A 17947-nucleotide genomic window follows, 5' to 3' on the forward strand; every position below is an offset into this window, starting at 1 on the left:
AGGGTAAAAAAAAAAAAAAAAAAATCGCAGTAAAAATACCCGTATTTATGGTTTTATCACTAATACCTAAAGTGTAGTTCATGAAGGTTACAGCCTACCTGTAATTATAACTCCATACCACCACATGCATTCTGAGCTGCTTTTATTTTATGAAAAAGCTAATTTCAAGCCTACATTAAGTTGAATACAGTCTTTGTGAAGAAGGCCTGGTAGTCTCATTTACAAAAACATGGCCAGTGTTCTCTCTGGCCTTAAAATTTCAGGAAGGGCACTTCAAATGGCTTCGTGGTCGCATGTTTCAGTGCCAGAGCATAGGAGTAGACTCTGGCATCCACTGTAAGATGTTCTTCCGCTACCAGAGCTACAGGAAGCAAACAGTATCACAAGTCAATCAGCACTTAAGGAGTGGAGTCACTTATTACATGGGAGTCCCTATGTGAGATTCTGGTGATGTGTGCAAAGACCTCACTCCAAAGGAAGGATAAGGAACACTTGAGTGGCTGAGGCAGGAGGATCACCCCAAAGTCAAGGCCAGTCTAAACTGCACAGCAAGACCTTGTCTCAAAAAACACAAGAACAACAAAAGGAATAAAGGAGAGAAAAGCAGGATCACGTTCCCAGCACGAGACAAGCACAGCAGGGATAATGATTTTACACACAAGCTGTTAAGTTTATAGTTCTGTTACAATTCACTTATAGTTCAGGCAGGGCAAACTATTCCAAAATACTAAGGTGATGATTATACAGTATCTCATTCATGGCGGTGTGTCCACCACTAGAGGGGACACATTTCCTCCTTGCAAGCTGAACTATGTTCATGTTAGGGTGTACCAAGGGTATGCTGGAAGGACACTACCAAGAAAGGGATTTGGAATCACTGCAGACCTTAGATGTTCCGTGTCAGTGTGAGGGAGGCTGTCACTTTGGCTGTTGATCTGGTGCTTGTTTTTTTAATTTTTTTCCAGTACCGGGGATCGAACTCAGGACCTTGCACTTGCCAGGCAGGCACGGCGCCACTGAGCTACATCCCAGCCCCTCCTGGCCACTTACTTGAAAACAAGCTGAGCCAGTATAATCCTTGAAGGAGGACGCAACACCCTCATTGCCTGTGTATGGCTGGGGGCTGGCAGAAGCTGAATGCTATACTCTTGTGTGGCATGATCTTAACACGCTCTGCTTACAGTCTCAAATTTTCCTTCTTGAATAAATTATTTGCTGTATCTTGACTCTACTAAAACTAGGCAAACATTCCTTTATCCTTCCTGGTATTCTCTCCACTTCTAAGACCAATAGGGAAGTTATGGTAGGAGAAAAAAAAGAAAGATTAGAAAAAGGATATTCTGCTTAGATAAAAAGTAAAACTACATGGTATGTAACACCCATGGCACATATCTGTCTAAATTATCCCATTTAATTCTGCTCATTCCTCTCAACAGCAGGGCTACTGTTCCGGTTTTGTTTTATTTTTTAAAACTTAGGCTAAGACCTGCTCAAGTCATAGCTAGTAAGATTAAGCTGAGTGTCAAATCCCAGCCAAGCCCATCAGACCTGTCAGATCTGAGTGGTACTCCCTGTAATCCTCATATATTTCTCTGAATAAATGTCCCATAGGTTACTATATCTCTTACCATTTTTAAGTATGGCTTTGAGATCTTCAGGTGGTCTTTTTTTTTAGGTCAAGTTTTCTTTTTTTTTTTTGTACCGGGGGTTGAACTTGGGACCTTGTGCTTGTGGGGTAGGTCAAGTATTTTTAAAAGGTAAAGTAGGAACAGGCTCTCTGGGAATCTGAAATCACTGCAGCTTTTGAAAGACATCTACTCTTCAAACAAAAAATACAGACATGTCAACATAAAGGGCTCAGTTTATGAAATAACATTAAGCCACAGCAGTCATGGACAAAAATAAGAACTGCTCTCAAAGTTTCAGATCAAGCAATGCTTCAAGTTGATTTAAAAATTATTTAAAAACAAATTAGGTGTGAATAAAATATTCACATTATGAACATGTTCTGCTTCTCTATAAATGAGCAAATGGGGATCCATGCAGCCAGCACAGAGGTGCCCTGGAAGGGCATTAACACCTCCATTAACAGTATCTCCTCATGAAGCTGTATCAAAGAACATCTCTGTACACAGCAGGACTTTTTTACAAAATTCCTGTGAGATGGGCTGGCTAAGACAGAGCAACTCTATGTCTAGTGGTTTGTAAGGGTCACACAGCTAGTTTCATGCATTACATCAGCTTATCACACATTATACAGTATTTATTTAAAATACTTTATGAAATAATTCTGTTAAATCCTCCTAAACGCACACGTTCCACAAAGAACTATCCAACAGTACAGTTGAAGAAAATCTAAGAGATATCTACTTACACTTTTGCACTCTATGGATTAAAATTTTAAAGTATAGAATCAGTTTAGCTATTCAGCAGGAAATAACAGAAAAAAAATGAGAGAAAAATAGCTCCTACTGAAAGATTTTACTTGACAGAATATTTTGCTCATATTTGTGAACTATATGCTACCTAGTATTGGCCAACTTCAGTTTGACATAGTTTTAGGTACTCAACACTGACGAGATAAAGAAAAGGAATTTTTTTTTTTTTGGTATCGGGGATCGAACTCAGGACCTTGCACTTGGGCAGGTGCGGTGCCACTGAGCTAAATACCTGGCCCAAGAAAAGGAATTTAATGTCCCAACTGCTGGGGATGTGAGACCGGGGAAAATAGGAAAGATGGAGTAATAATCTGGAGAATGCTTACCATCAAGTCTATTCAGCAGGTCATTCTTTGGTAAAGAAATTACTTCCACAAATTCTAAACAAACAAAGTACAAGTGAAAACAGAGCTGAAAACACAAGCCTACCCAATAACCCACAGCATCTGTTGCCATTACCACCATGTTAAGCTGTGCATGCCCAGCCAGCGGCAGTTGAGTAACATACCTCCATCCCCTGAAAATGAACAGAAGGAGAGCGCCCTTAGCAAGTCTGGAGTGGGAAACCTGGCAAGACTGTAACATAAAACGTATCAAACAACTACGAATTTAGCAGAGAGCTGAGTTTTAGTAATTCATCTCATAGGAGAACAAAGTCCAACAGCACAAAGTTACTATTCTGCAATATATATGTATTTCTTAATATAGATATCTGTTGCAATTCAGTGACATTAAATAATATTCACCATTAATCTTGTAACTCTTTCGTCATTCCAAACAGAAGCTTGGAACCCAATGAAGTTCTCATTCCGGGTAATCTCTGCTCTGTTCTGTCTATGAACAGGTCTGTTTTGCTTATGTCATGTAAGTGGAATCACAAACCACTTGCCCTCTGTGCCTGGCTTATTTCACTTGGCACAGTGTTTCCAAGGCCCACCCATGCTGTAGCGTGCCTCACTCTGACTTAGGGCTCAGGGACTCCCTCCTGGGCACTGCACGTACCACATCTGTAGCCGGACCTTTCACCCATTCTTGCTTTGCTCACAAAGTGCTGTGTAAGTATCTGAGTGGGCTCTCACGGGGTGGGGGGGTATAATTAGGAGTGCAGATGCTGGATCATGAAGTAGTTCTGTATTTAACTTTTTAAGGAATTGCCAAACTCTCCCACCACATGTCACATGCATATTCACAATTTAAAAATTAAGCATTTAAAATGAGCTGTAATGGAATACTGAAACATAATAACCACTAAAGAGGGTAAGAAATGAAAGAATTACCACTCATGCATGATTTATTCTTGTATATAGATAAATACCCGTTAAGGGTTGGGAGAGATGACATGGAATTGAAAAAGACACTCAAGGGCTGGAGATTCAGCTCAGAGGCGCTGCGCCTGACTGCGAGCCCAAATACCAAAAAAAAAAAACACACTCACGCTTTTGAATCCCAACTTGCTAAGAGCAAAGAATATCCTAACAGATTCTCTAAAAAATATCAAAGTCCATAAGGAATAATTGTTAACTGTTCTTTAACAATGACTTATGCCACCCTTACAATGCACAGGAAGAGAGAGCCAGGTGACTCTGAAGCTTCTCATTGTATCTAGGCTTCTAGCTCGTATCACTAAGTGGAATAACCCTCATACAAACAATACTGAAATGTGTAACTCAATAAAATTGTGGGATGTTTATTCCAACTCAAGTGCTCTCAGTGAAACCAATGCACTTACCTGGCTTTGGCTTAGGTCTCACATTTTCTGCATCATCTCCATTGATTGTAACTGTCACGATGTGAGTGGTACAGTTTGACAAACCCGGGTCCATGCAAACAACTATGGAAAGAAGCAACGATCCATCCTAAGAAAACAGTTGGACGTGTCAGTCCCTTTTGTATCTCACTACCTAAATGTCTCAGGAGGATGACACAGGGCTCAGTTGATGCAGAAATGATGGAGGAAAACGACAGCTATTCTGTGCAGTCAGTGTGTGTGGTAGTACGGACAGGAGAGCATACACATGCCAGGTTCCCAAACTCTTCGCAGAGCTTGAGTCCAGTTTGTGCGTCTGAGGGGTTAGATGGTATCTACAAGCCCCCCCCCAAAAAAAAAGACATCCCAGCAGCAAAAAAGCTTCCAGTGAGGACTGCAGCATGCGGATGAGCTAAGTAACAAAGTTTAGGACGTGGGAAATTCTGAAAGGAAACTTGGTTTCATCATTCACCACTTCAGGTCCCTCTCATTCCAACTTGCTCTCCTCAGAAGAGTTGCACAGCTGGTGATCAACTTTTATAAAGTTACATAAAATAAATCCACCTCAATTCTACCAGTGGAAGACCACTCACATGATCAATCCCTTTATGCCTAGATGAATTTACTGCTTGGTTAACTTTCAAGAGCCTGTGCCACAGCCTGTGTATTGGGAAAGAGGCACAAACCTGGGGAACATTCAGCAATATCGCCTTTATAGCCAGTTTCTTCCTCCAGCTCCCGAAGCGCAGCTGCTTCTGGGCTCTCATTGTCATCGATGAGACCTGTCAGGCAGGAAAGGACAAGCTCACTTTTCTATGACTGGCACATTTTCCTAACACAGCTGCTGCTGAACCTTGGGAAAAGTGGTCTTACAGCGAAAGCTGACTGAGGTTTAGAACTTTTATAGTCTAAAGATGAAAAGGCAAAATAATAAGACCCCTGGCAGATTAGGATCTGATAGGTATCTTCCATTTCTCACTATTTAGATCTCAACAGTGTTAGCATTTGTGAGGAAAAGGCACTTGATAGCAGCCTTAGGCTTTTAAAGCTGGCTATGTGACAATAGCACAGAAATGATCATCCTTTTCTGTTTTCTTACATGTAAGGTGGTGACAGTTCTATCAATCTTGACTGTTTTCCTCATAGGAAAATGTGGAGGCCTGGTAGTAAGAGGCCAGTGGGAATGGATGGCACAGGGAGTGGACTTGTTAGGTAACCACAATGACCACTGTGCACAGCAGATAGAGTCAGTGCAGGAGAAAAGCAACTCTGATTCTTTTTCCTGAATGGAATAAAACAATGTAAAGAAAATGGGAAACGCAGGCTATTCAGTGACTTTCAGTGTTACTCATTTCTTTAGTTAGATGGCAAGTAAATGAGAAAAGAAGTTAACATCGTTACCGTGGGCTGGGCTTTCCCCTCACTGCAGGGGTCAGACCCGGTTTGTCCACACAGTGAGAGCGCTCTATACTGAGCTAGGAAATTGTGTCAGGCTGATAAAGAGCAGGACGATCCCGGTAACACCCGGCTTTCAATCCTGGGTCATTTCTTTACTGTGACTAAAGAAAGATACTCGATTTGAAACTGAGAATTTCCTTGGCCTGTCTATACAGCGGGTCAAAGAGTCTTTTCTACAGATGGCTTTGGAGTTAAGAGCCTGACCTACCCAGCATTATAACTTCTTTCCGGGTCAGACACTAGTGAAAGTGAATACGCTGACAAGTTAAGGAGAGCAGCTCTTCCTGGAGAAGCTGGGCAGTGCTGCAGAGGTCAGCGGGGCGAGGTGGGAAGAGTCCCATGCCTCACGAAGGGAATGATCTTGTTTTACTGACAGCCACAGTTTTATAGTCAGATGAAAACGGTCAAAGATGTAAGCACCGCAATTCTCAGGCTTTGCTGTGGCTCAAACCGACAGAGCCTGAGAGGTAACGCAATGCCTGCTCCTGGCTGCTCACCTGCAGGGAACTCCAGGCAGTAGCCGCCCACCGGTGGCCGGAACTGCTTCACCAGCACGATGCACTCGTAGTGCAGAGTCCTCTGCAGCACCGGGATGACCGCTATGCCTGTCACCAGAAAACCAGAGCAAGGGGGCTAAGGAAGGCGGGCCAGACTTCCAATTTGTTTACAGCAATCCAACTAAACCCCCAGAGGGCAAGAAACTCACATCTACTCTGAACACCATTAAGCAATAAGCAGTTAACAGTGTTGGCAGTTAGCTTTGGAAACTATTTTCATTTAAAAAAAATTACACTTCTATGTTTGAATTATTTTTCTAAATAAAAAGCTCATTTTAGTTGTGATTTTTCTTTTGAGAAAGAAAAGGGTAGCATCTTGCTGCATTGCCCTGGCTGGCCTTCAACTCATTCTTCTGCCTCAGCCTCCAAGTAGCTGGGACTATGGGCATGAGCCACCATACCCAGTCACAAGTTTCTAAAAAAACTAAAATTGAAACTGAGACCAGACACTCCACGTGGGACCAGGGGCATGAAATTTCAGCCTCTACCAAGTTCTGCACAGAACCATTTCTTGCCAGCAGCAGCTGGATCATGGGGGAAGCTAATGTCCTTTAAGCAGTAAGCCAATTTGAGTGTTTCCTGCACGGGCTAACCAAACTGACTTTTACAGTTTAAGTGGATGACGTATTCTTTCACATCATGCAGCTTTAATGGAAACAAACGCTGCTGGTTGCTGGAAAAGACCCACCGCCCAGGAAGGACACGTCCGCACTGGCTCAGAACAGCCAAGCTGCTCTTTGCTTCCAGCAACCAAAGGGAAAACAACGGTAAAGCCCGGAAGGCCGAGCTTCACTTCCTCACCCGCATGTGCCTGCCAGGGTTGCACCTGAGGGCTCCGCAGTCAAACCACCCCTGCCAGGGAGGGAGGGTGAGCTGAAGGGACAGCGAGCTGAGGGGACGGCTTTCTCCTGCTCCCCTTCGTCATCACCTGGGGTGCAAGCGGTGCCGCATGCAGCTGAGCCTCTTTTTTTTTTTGGTACTGGGGATTGAACTGTGGCCCCTGCGCTTGTAAGGCAGGTGGCGGAATCACTGAGCCAAATCCCCAGCCCATGGGCTGTGTTATATTTTAAGGCTCTCTCTCCCAGATCCTTTGAACAGAGTTATGAGTCTAGCAGTCTTCACACACACAGACCCTGTGTGGCCCTCAAATGATATCAGTTTGTTGGGCTAAATAGTGCATCTTTTTAAAAACAATGCTCTGAGCTTTGGCACGGTGGCCAGAGGTTACTTACAAAGGAAGCTTCAGCACTGCAAAAACCAATTTACAAAGAAAAGGTTAAAAGCAAAGACAGCTGTGCTCAGCAGCCTCGGGGCCCTTTAATACCCTCCCATCATCCCGCCTGTGAGCACCCAGCACAGGAGGTCTCTGCTATCCTACCGTCAGCAGACTGCCCCCTCCTGGTTGTACGCTTCACGGTTTCCCAAGTTCTGTTCAGGCAGAGAAGAAAACAACTCATTAGTGCTGAAGAGGAGAATGTTCTCAGGTTTTCTGCATCCAACCAGAACTTCACAAATGCAATGCATGCAAAAGTACTAATACTGGTCAAGAAGACCATGACAATACAGATCTGAAGTCACCGAAGAAAATGGGTGCCACTTTACACCTAACCCTTGGGAGCCACCTGCACAGGAAGCCTGCTGAGCGCTGGGGCTGCCACTTTCTCAAACACGTCAGCTGGGAACCAAAGACACCATGCAGGACGTGACCCCTGAGACCACTGAGATAGGTAGGTCTTCTGGTTCATGTGGCTTAAACTATGCAACTTAGGAAAGCAAAACATTCCTATTTAGTAAGCGAGGAATTATTCAGTTCAGGTGACTGCTCCACTTTGCATGAGTTAGGTCTTATCTAAGGGGGCAGAAGTGGTCTCCAGAGGAAAAAGTGAGGTAGTAACAGCAACTGCTTCCCTTTTGTGGCTTTACTTGTCAGTGGTTTGTTTCTGGCTCTTTCCTACTTTGCTTTTGGTAACATCTGCGCTGTTGTCCCTCTCACAGGAACAGCCATGTAGAGAATCACAGCATTTAAAGGGAGAGGGCATAACGGGAAACGACCCATTTCTCCTCTCATCCTGGAGGTGGAGGACGCTGTGGTAAAAGACAGGGGTGGAGAAGCAAACGACTTCAGGATCTCTTCTAAAGGATGTTGAGTAAGTAGTGGCAATGGGGCCTGGGATAAGAAAGGAGTCAACACTGCACCCAGCCCAAGAGTTATAAGAGGTGCCGTGTGGACAAGGCCTCTGCGTCATCTGTGTTCTCTCACCCTAAGCTTTGGACCTTGCCCATTTCCTGAAAGGTTTTTCAATACTTAGTTTATCTGTAAAACTGTATACATCTTTCAGCACTGTAGCCAATGCTAAAGGGCCAGGTGTACAATGAACCTATCAAAATCAAACAGGACACTATGACAGCTCACAGCAGCCCAACATTCCTGTTAGTAGCCAGAAGCCAACCAACAAGCACTTTCTGATGAGTAAATGATACAGACTGCAAGAGACAAAACACCTTTTGGCATAGCTCTCTCTGCTGCCTCTTAAGGTTAGTCCTAAAGACTGAAGACAGCACTGGGAAAAGCACTGATGGTCCCATCCCAAATACACTAGGAATAAGGGAAACAAAAAGAGTAGCATCATTACAGTGGTTAAAATGAAGAAAAGAAGCAGTAAAGAGCCATAAGGTACGAGCAATAAAATATAAATGCATTCATGAGAAACAGAAGAACAAGAATTTCCTGCGAGAGCGCCAACTATCTTTTTCTTTTTGGGGTACTGGGGACTGAACGCAGGGCCTACCCACTGAGCTACATCCCCAGCCCTTTTTAATTTGAGACAGGGCCTCACTAAATCCAACAATCTTAAAGGGACTCACAGAGATGTGCATTTGGCTATTGTTATGTGAGAACATCTTAGTCTCTGCTTGCCTCTCTGCTAAACCCCAAGCTACAACCTCCGGGAGATGTTTTCTGCCTGTGAACCTTAGGGGTTAAGCATGCCACACTGTCTCAGAAGAGCACACTAACTCAGAAATCTCTTCTACTTTAGAACCCCGCTTCCGTTTAATGGACTCTGCTCTCCAGTGTCTTCTGTTACAGGAAAGCCTGGTTTGCTCTTCCCTCTCTAGTCCACCAACACATGAGCCAGACCGGTAACAAGGCACGAAGGCTCAGCACTGTCTTGACTGGCGAGCTTGACCACCCTGCATTTTCACACTTCTAAAACTAACTCCACATTCTTTCTTCCACCAACAAGACAGCAGAACAAAGGATTCTCTGTAGGTGATAAAGAACACAGTTTTATAAATTGAAACAACAGACTACTAGAAAGCAGAGATTCATTCTCCAAAGCCTGACATTCTGCTCTGACACATCAATGCTTTGCAGGAGGCCTCGTCAGAGGTCAAGAGGAAGACGCACGCGTGGACGGGCGGAGGCTGCATAAGCACAGCACTCTGGTGGAGACCTCAGCGCCTCCTCCCAAACTAGTGCAGGCTCTGCAGAGAGATCGGTGCACTAGTACCCTGAAAAACAATCTCAAACGGTTCTGATGCACATTCCCGACGGACGGACGCTGGAGGGGAAGGTGACTAGTGAGGAGATAAGTTGGCACAGACCAACACATATGCCCTAAGCTAAACAGAGTTGAGGGCCACGTTATGGTATAAACTTCAATTTATCGGAAAAAGAAAACCAAACTGTATCACTCCACATGGGGCTTCAGTATCTGTGTATTGGCACAAACACAAAGACATGAGTGCACTGTGCTCCCCAGGGCTTGGGCCTCGCCACCTCTCTGTGGCGGGTTCGGCCCCTGTGCCTGCTCTCGCATCCACTTCTGTGCTCAGACTCGCTCACATGTGAAGTGCTCTAAGTCGCATCGGTCTCCTGTGGTGCTGAGGATCACGAAGTGCTGACTTAGCTCCTGTCTGTGGCCCTCCAGCACCGCGCTCACTAAGGCTTTTGCTAGTGTAGCAGCTAAAATCAAAAGCTGTTTAAATTACCGGCGAGACCATATATTTTCACCTTAATGACAAACACATCTGTCCACAGAGAAACCTGCCTCTTATTTGATCACTTACAAAGTTATTTTTAAATGAATCTGAATCATGTAAATTGTACAATAAACTTAGTTTCCATGTTTCTGTTTTCTTATTGTATTACACAGAAACTAAATATTTTAATACTCCTCCCCCTTGATTTATAATACCAAAAAACTGCTAGGCAGGAAGTGTGGAAGACAAAAGTTACACAGCTGCCCTTTCCCTATTCTTGTTTTTATTCTAGGCTTTTCTTACACATTGGCAGTTTTACGAAGTATATAAACTATTTTCTATTTTACTATCAACATCCTAACTTTTCCCACTTTGCTAGATCTCTTCAAACATAACAATTAGTTCCCCAGTTTTTCCCCAGAGCTGGGGATGGAACGCAGGGCCTCACACATGCTTGGTGAGTGCTCTACCACAGAGCTACACCGGCAGCCCTAGCTCCCCTTTGTAAGATGTTTAGGTTGCTGACTTTTACATTTTTTAATGAACATTTTCCATGCATATATCTAATACCAAACAATAGATCATTTTCTTAGCACAGTCTCAGAAGTGGGTTTATTAGGTCAAGAGGTGTTTTTATGGCTACTGATATATATAGTGAAATATGGTTCACAAAAAAGATGTTTTTCCAATTTACATTTGCATGAACAAGGTGTAACCATCTGAGTTTTGCAGCAACACCTTTTCCTCTTTAGTTCTTAGAGATTAAGATTGGCTTAACTTAGAGCACCCCCACCCTTTTGTTTTACCGGGGATCGAACTTGGGTCCTTGCGCTTGCAAGGCAGGCCACCAAACTGCGGAGCTAAATCCCGGGCCCTAAGATTGGCTTAACTTAAAAGAAGCAACACATACTATTAATTATTCTACTTACCTCAAATTAGGCTTGACCCAAAGTTTTAGGTTTACACTTATCTGAGAATAGACTCCTAATTAGTTATTTTAACAAATTTACAACCCATTTTATTCAGAGATGACCAATTCAAACATTCTAACAATGGGAAAAATTTTTAGACTGTTCAATTAAAAAACAGTTTACAATGAGAAAAACATCAAAGTTTATGTCAATCACCAACAGATACCCAAAGAACCCAAATACTCATTTTACAAGAGGGGGGAAAAAGTTTACCTAGTTTTACCAGTAGGATCCATGTAAGTTGTTTTTTCAAGCTTGACCCATTTTCCTTCTGAAATTAACTAAAAGGAGATCAGATAGTAAGTTGAGAAACTTTCAAATCACATTGGTTTTTTTAATCTAAAAGGGCATTATTTTTTTCTTTTATATTTTATATATGTAGTCCCTCCAATAATTTGTGGGCAAGTTCTCAGTTCAGAGTAAGTGTTGAAAGTTGTTTTTCTTTTGGAATTTCTGAAGTAGTACTGAGAGGTGAAAAGAAATAATGATCTTTAAAAACTAAGAAGGGTGCTGGGGATTAGCGCAGTGGTAGAGCACGTGGTCAGTGTGCATGAGGCCCAGGGTCCAGTCTCCAGCACAAAAAAGTAAATAAATGCAAACTCTTGGGTTGTTGGGAGTACAGGGCAAATGGGCGGGAGTCCCAGGGGACGGGGTGCTCTGGGGTGCTCCTAACGCTCTGCTCCCTGGTCTGGACGCTAGCCACAGAGATGCACTGAGTATGCAAAAATTCACCAGCGGTGAACACTGTCAATGTCCCCGACTGGACTTCCCACAGTCTGAGAAGGCACCCGGGACTGTCCCACCTAGACACTGCACTGTACTGAAATGACAGGGAAGTTTCACCGTGTACTTAAAGCAGGAGCCTTTTCCTCACTATCCTTTCACTTCTAATAACTATTAGCAGATCTGTTTACAGACAACATGGAAAGATAGTAAAGCAAAAAGAATTCCAGGAAGGTGTCAAGGTCACAGTCCCAGAAGGATTTAAAATTTATCCTTTGCAATGGTTCCTGCAAGAAGAGACTTTTAAAAATCTAAATTGCATAACATACAAGACAGACAGTAGCTCTAGTGCTCAGTGTAATTTGGACTACAATCAACAGTTTAAGTTTTGATGATCTTGTTATACACATTGGGACCACAAACAGAACTAAATATGAAGTCACAAAGTCTTAAAACTCACACATTCATTTCTCTAGCCAGGGAACCTTTTAATAGGAATTAAGAATTTGTCTTATCAAGAGCCAAAATCTACTTACCATCTAATTTCCTGACAACATATGGCTAAGAAGGATATGCTACCATTCTCACCCGAAGAAAGAAGTGCCTGAACCTTAAAATGGGAGTAGGGTTTAAAAACTGTTAAGAACGAAAGAAAAACAATCACCTGAAATAATAAACAAACAGCCTACATGCTTCTTTTAAATTCAGATCTATGCAGAGAAGGGCAAGGAAAGTGAAAAACAAGTCATACCTCCTCTGAAATAATAGACTGTTTGGTATTCTGAGAAGAATCTGTTGGCTCTTGGATCTCCATTTCTGACCTTGTTAGTCTTTACAGTCCCCAGGTGAGAGGGTCCCGCTGCAAGATAATGAGATTTGTTCAGGCTAAAATTTTTCTGAATCAAGCAACTGTCCATAGGCTGTGCACAGCACTTAAATGGCAAAACATTTATTCACCATCAAAGCTGCTGCTCCCATGTGAACATCTGGGGCAACCAGCCAGATGGAAAAGGAGATCCAGAGGTCCCCAGAAACACCCAGGCGAGAACCTCAGTCAGAATCAGCGCTCATTAGTTCCTATTGTGCTTCCCGCGGTGGTGAACCTACAGCATGTGTGCCCCAGCAGGCTCTAAATGGTTTGCCATTCCTGAACAGCACTAGGCCCTCATGTACACCCCCGCCCCCCGTACTGGGGATCGAACTCAGGCAGGCGGCGGCATCACTGAGCTAAATTCCCGGGCCCCTTATGTACTTTCTTAATCCGGTGTTTTGACAACCTGGGTTAGTGGAAGATTCATCTACCTCTTGTTACCTAGAGTGTGCACCCAGGTAAACATGCAGATCTCAAACTGTATGGTCTTGGTTACATCCAGACCTCCAGAGCCAATTTTTGAGTTCATTAAGTCAAGAGTCCGCTTCCCTACGAAAAGGGCATTCGACCTGGATTTCCAGAAACCCAGGCAACACGTTCCTAACACGTGACACAAAAGCAGAGTGTCCCCAACCCCTCCATGTAACTATCTTTAGGGACAAAGGGGCCCTAAAGCATCAATTTAGGCACTGTAAGGTGCCATTCTACTTTGTCAAAGTAATTACACAAAAATGCACATGATTTATAACAGTAAGTATAGCTGTATTCAATAGCTTTGGCTATAATAATAAAACTTAAAAACCACTTTTAAAGGGAAAATATTCTGACTAATCCTGATCAAGATATTCTGGTATTTTTTGGTGGTGCTCTCACTTTTGTATAATTTAAGGTAAAACTAGTGCCTTTAGAGTTGGATAAAACTTCAAGGCATTTAAACTACCTGCTAGGTCCCCTTATGTACAACAGCATCTTTACAGCTCTTCTCATTTTCAGTGGGATGGCCACTGCAAGTGGGTAAGAAAGTACTATCCAGAAGGAGAGCTCCTCATCTACTAATCTTCCTTTAACTGAGTTACAGTCAATCAAAAAGGCCAAAAATCAAACCTCATCAGCACAATAAACTATAAAACAGTAGTTTCAAATACCTTGTATTAAAAGATATTTAAGCTTGGGCTGGGGATTTAGCTCAATGGTTCGGCCACCTGCCTTGCAAGCACAAGGACCTGAGTTCGATCCCCAATACCAAAAAAAAAAAAAATTTTTTTTAAAGCTAAAATATTAACTACCCAGGGCTGTGGGGGGGGGAAGCTAGACATAAATTACCAATAATTAAAAATAAAAGAGTGGCAGACAAGGCTGGACCTCACAACAGGAGCCAGTCAGTCCTGAGAGAGCATATTCTGAAGCAATCCACTGACAGTGTGAATAACACCAAAAACTAAGTAGCAACAAGTGAAAGTATACAGACAGTACCCTTTACTACAAGATTCCCAAAATGATTCAGAAGTGTAGCAGCACTTCAAAAATAGTACTGAAACAGGAAAGGGGTTATTTTTAGCACTCTTTCAAAAAACAGAAGCCAAATCCTAACTCTGGGGCTACTCACCACAAGCGTCTCGCTGCAGAAAGAAAAAGACATGAGACTTAGTCCATGTGTCACGCTGCGAGTCTCTGCTACTGAAAAGGAGCTTTCCTACACAACTCAGTGCTATTTCAAGATTTAAAAGGTAGTTTGATACTGAGATAGGATTAGAGATCCAGACAACAGGAAAAGCATTCCAACTAGAAGGAGCCATATGAATAAAGAACAAATGCTACTGGGTCAAAGTTAAGAAATTATGAAAGTCTGGCAAGCTCTTTTGCTCCCAACTTTTCCTCCACCTTGCTTAAAAACCTAAAACAAAACCCCTGCAGCAAATGTAGCAGACCTTAACATTTGCATTTTCAGGGAACACAAACTTGGCTGGATCCCTGTCTCCTCCCCTCTGTTTTTTTGTTTGTTTGTTTGTTTTTTGGTGTTTTGAGACAGGGTCTCACTATGTAGTTGAGACTGACCTGGAACTCATTATGTAGCCCAGGCTGGTCTCGAACTCACAGCGATCCTCCTGCCTCAGCCTCCCAAGTGCTGGGATTATAGGTATGTACCACCACGCCCTGCTCCTGTCTCCTCCCCTCTGAATGTGCTGGTAAAATACTCAACCCCGACAGGGATACCACACGTTTCTGTGGCTATGAAAGCTACTTTTGGGTTAAGCAACAGGTACAACCCACAACCAAAGGGCAGGAAGATAAGTGATTGTTCACAAACGTGGGTTTTTCCGTATTAATACCAGCTGGATAAGAGCTGAGTGGAATTTAAGATTCAAAAAGTTGAACTGAGAACTCCAAAGCCAGGATGTAGTGTCTGTACTCAGGCTCATAATTCAACTATTATATCTGAATCCCTGCAATTTGTGGAGGTTGCAAATGCAGCAAAAATCATAGTAAATTACACACTGGCCAGTACCTATCTCCTTGACGAAACTTTTCACAAGCATCAGGAACACTCATCCAAATAACAGATGGAAGAATTGGCCCAGTGTGGTGGCACAGGCCTGCAGTCCCAGCCAGTGCAACAGTGAGACCCCAGGCCGGCCTGACCCCCACTCTGGAGACAGACATAGAAATTCCACTCATAAACACAGCTCCCATGACAGAAAAGGGTCAGGTGGCTGGAACAGTTTCATGATGTCATTGTAAAATCAGTGAGAAAGAAATTAAATGGAGATAGCAATTTTGGTGGAAATAACTTACTTTATAATCTTATTGTTAAAGCCAAGCATCAATTTATGCATACTTGGGGACTTCTAATCATTTACCCGATGGTTTATCATCATCATCACATTAATTCTGGTTGAGCAAGAATGAAACAACTGTGCTGACCCTTGCAAAGGTCAACTGGCTACAGACTGTACAGTTACCACACCCAGAGGGAACCTCCTGAGATAGTTCAGGCCAGGGATAACTGAGGCATGCAGGAAGGTAGTAACAGTGACAAAACAACAGCGACAACATCTACTTCCTTGCAGATGACAGTTAGTGTCTGTCCTAAAATAGAATTCCAGGCAAGAAGTAAATCTAAACCACTTCCAAGAAGGAGATGGTTCTAAAGGAGATCGGGACAACAGAGGCGGTGTGGGAGAGCAGTCACACCTGGATGCCCTGAGTTGGTGGTGGTAGCCTGATGCCCAGGTGGAGAAAACCGCCCGACAGTTATTAACTAATCTAAAAGGACTGATCACACCATGGATTCAAAGGGTATGTGCTGTTTCATTCTTTGCTTTGGAACTGTGAGATAAATCCTCTTCTTCACAATCACTTGACTACTGACTTTTTTTTTTTTTTTTTTTTGGTATTAGGGATTGAACTCAGGATGTTGTGCTTGTGAGGCAGGCGTCAGGAACACTGAGCTAAATTCCCAGCCTACTGACTCTTTAAATATGCATAAGAAAAAAAAATGATTCCCACTGTTGTAGGGGTCTTATGGGGGAAATTTAAATATAAACACTGCATGGCTAAGTGAAGATCAACAGGGTGGTTAAAAAGTCACTAATTTAGCTGCATTGTTCAAATACAAGAGCATTTCCTGTTCTGTGATGTGAAATTATTGGATTCTGGGTGAATGTGTAACAAGTTACCTAGATCCAGCTGTGAGTAATACTAAAAAAACAAAAAACACTGAAGACAGTTCTAGAGCTTGAATAAAAGACATCTATGTCAAACTTCTCCCCTGTACAGTATTTAAATTTAAAATTAACTCTTTTTCATTTTGTTTTTTGAGACAGGGGGTTGTTATGTAGTCCACACTGGCCTCAACCTCAGGGCAAGCCTGCCGCAGCCTTCTGAGTGCTGGGATTACAGTCCAGTGTCACCATGACCAGCTTCCCATGTAATTGGCTCTTCTACAGAAAAACACCTTACCCGGATGCACCCCCATAGGGACAGTATTTCCTTCAGCTGCAACGTTTATACTGCACTTTCAGGCCAAATATGCTTACAGTAAAAACAAATGGGACAGCACTATCAAGACCACTGCGAGGTCTCTTAGCTCTGTTAGACTAGTACCATTCTCTAGTATTAGGGGATGGAATCTTGCTTCTGTCCCTCAAAACACAAAGGACTGTTTAATTTTTGGACTTCAGTAGTACTCGCAACCTGGCATGGTGGCCCAGACCTGTAATCCCACCACCCGAAGAGACTGAGGCAGGAGGATCGCCCTAAGTTCATAAACTAGCTTGAGTTACATATGAGCTCAAGGCCAGCCTGCACAGTGAGACTCTGTCTCAAGACACCCCCCCAAAACCAAAAGAAGTACCCGCAAATGAGCCACTACAGCCCATACTGCACGAACACACACCGCAAGGTTAAAATCTACTTACCTCTGCTTTGAAAATGCATCCTCTAAAGCAATACTCCCAATTAACTACTTAGCCAGTAACTTCTTCTCCCACCTTTTGCGGTACCGGGTCTTTACCTATTTGTTTACTTATTTTGAGACAGGGGCTCTTTAACCTGCCCAGGTTTGCCTCGACCTTCTGATCCTCTTGCCTCAGCCTCCGGAACAGCTGGAATTACAGGTGCGTGCTGCCACTCAGCACCAGTAACATTTCTGAGAAAAATTACCTTCGGCAGGGAAGTTTCTAACTCCAAATACACGTGGATCCCGTTGTTGCTAATGAACTCCTTTCTAGAGGAGCCTGCAGTCGGTGGGGTCCTTACATCTAATGCAAACCAGCTTTAACGCGGTGTCTGCTGCGTGCAACTGTGAGACAGAAGTGCCTGGGACGTGCCCAGAGTCTTGTCAGGATAGGAAGCGCCACCAGGTCGCAAAGGCGCTTCTCAGTAGCTCCTGACCTCATTCTTCTAGAGAAACTTTGTAGGATGCTAGGTGGACTGGGGAGACCGGGGGGAGTGGTACTGTAAGAGCAAATGGAATTCGTTCATCACGGGAGCGCTAATGAAAATCTGGTTGTTTTTCGAAGCTGGTAACTTGTACGGGGCTGGACTACATCAACTCGATGCGCAAAGCAGCCGACAGCGTCCTCTCTCGTCGACCTCCGCTGCACGACCCCAGCCCCATCCCCGCTACCGCCGGGCCGAGCTGGCGGAATTCCCTCCCGCAGGGGTCAGCTCCCTCCTCCGCGGAAGCCGCCGCACAC

General features: G+C 43.5%; 2 protein-coding genes across 5 annotated transcripts in view; one reads left to right on the plus strand and one right to left on the minus strand.

Annotated features, from left to right (window-relative positions):
* Nucleotides 1-31: 31 nt before the first annotated feature.
* Nudt5 (nudix hydrolase 5) overlaps nt 32-17947 on the minus strand; it is an 18566-nt gene continuing 650 nt past the window's right edge. Inside the window, exons 1-10 of one of the 4 annotated variants that reach the window (XM_010621310.3) lie at nt 17412-17941; nt 12630-12737; nt 11369-11436; nt 7579-7628; nt 6141-6248; nt 4872-4967; nt 4168-4269; nt 2947-2955; nt 2765-2818; nt 32-361 (exon numbers count right to left, since the gene is read on the minus strand). In XM_010621310.3, coding sequence (XP_010619612.1) covers nt 252-361; nt 2765-2818; nt 2947-2955; nt 4168-4269; nt 4872-4967; nt 6141-6248; nt 7579-7628; nt 11369-11436; nt 12630-12692 — 660 coding nt within the window. In that variant the 5' untranslated portion in view covers nt 12693-12737; nt 17412-17941 and the 3' untranslated portion in view covers nt 32-251. Of the gene's footprint in view, nt 362-2764; nt 2819-2946; nt 2956-4167; nt 4270-4871; nt 4968-6140; nt 6249-7578; nt 7629-11368; nt 11437-12629; nt 12738-14355; nt 14477-17411; nt 17942-17947 lie in introns of those variants that run through there. The other 3 variants (XM_033765639.1, XM_010621311.3, XM_010621309.3) reach the window with 3 other exon arrangements.
* The window catches only part of Cdc123 (cell division cycle 123), a 59658-nt gene continuing 59517 nt past the window's right edge, over nt 17807-17947 (plus strand). Inside the window, exon 1 of the mRNA XM_033765959.1 lies at nt 17807-17913. Coding sequence (XP_033621850.1) covers nt 17807-17913 — 107 coding nt within the window. The remainder of the gene's footprint in view (nt 17914-17947) is intronic.

The sequence above is a fragment of the Fukomys damarensis genome, unplaced genomic scaffold (assembly GCF_012274545.1).
Source record: "Fukomys damarensis isolate Sample0158 unplaced genomic scaffold, DMR_v1.0_HiC HiC_scaffold_19, whole genome shotgun sequence".
NCBI lineage: Eukaryota > Metazoa > Chordata > Mammalia > Rodentia > Bathyergidae > Fukomys > Fukomys damarensis.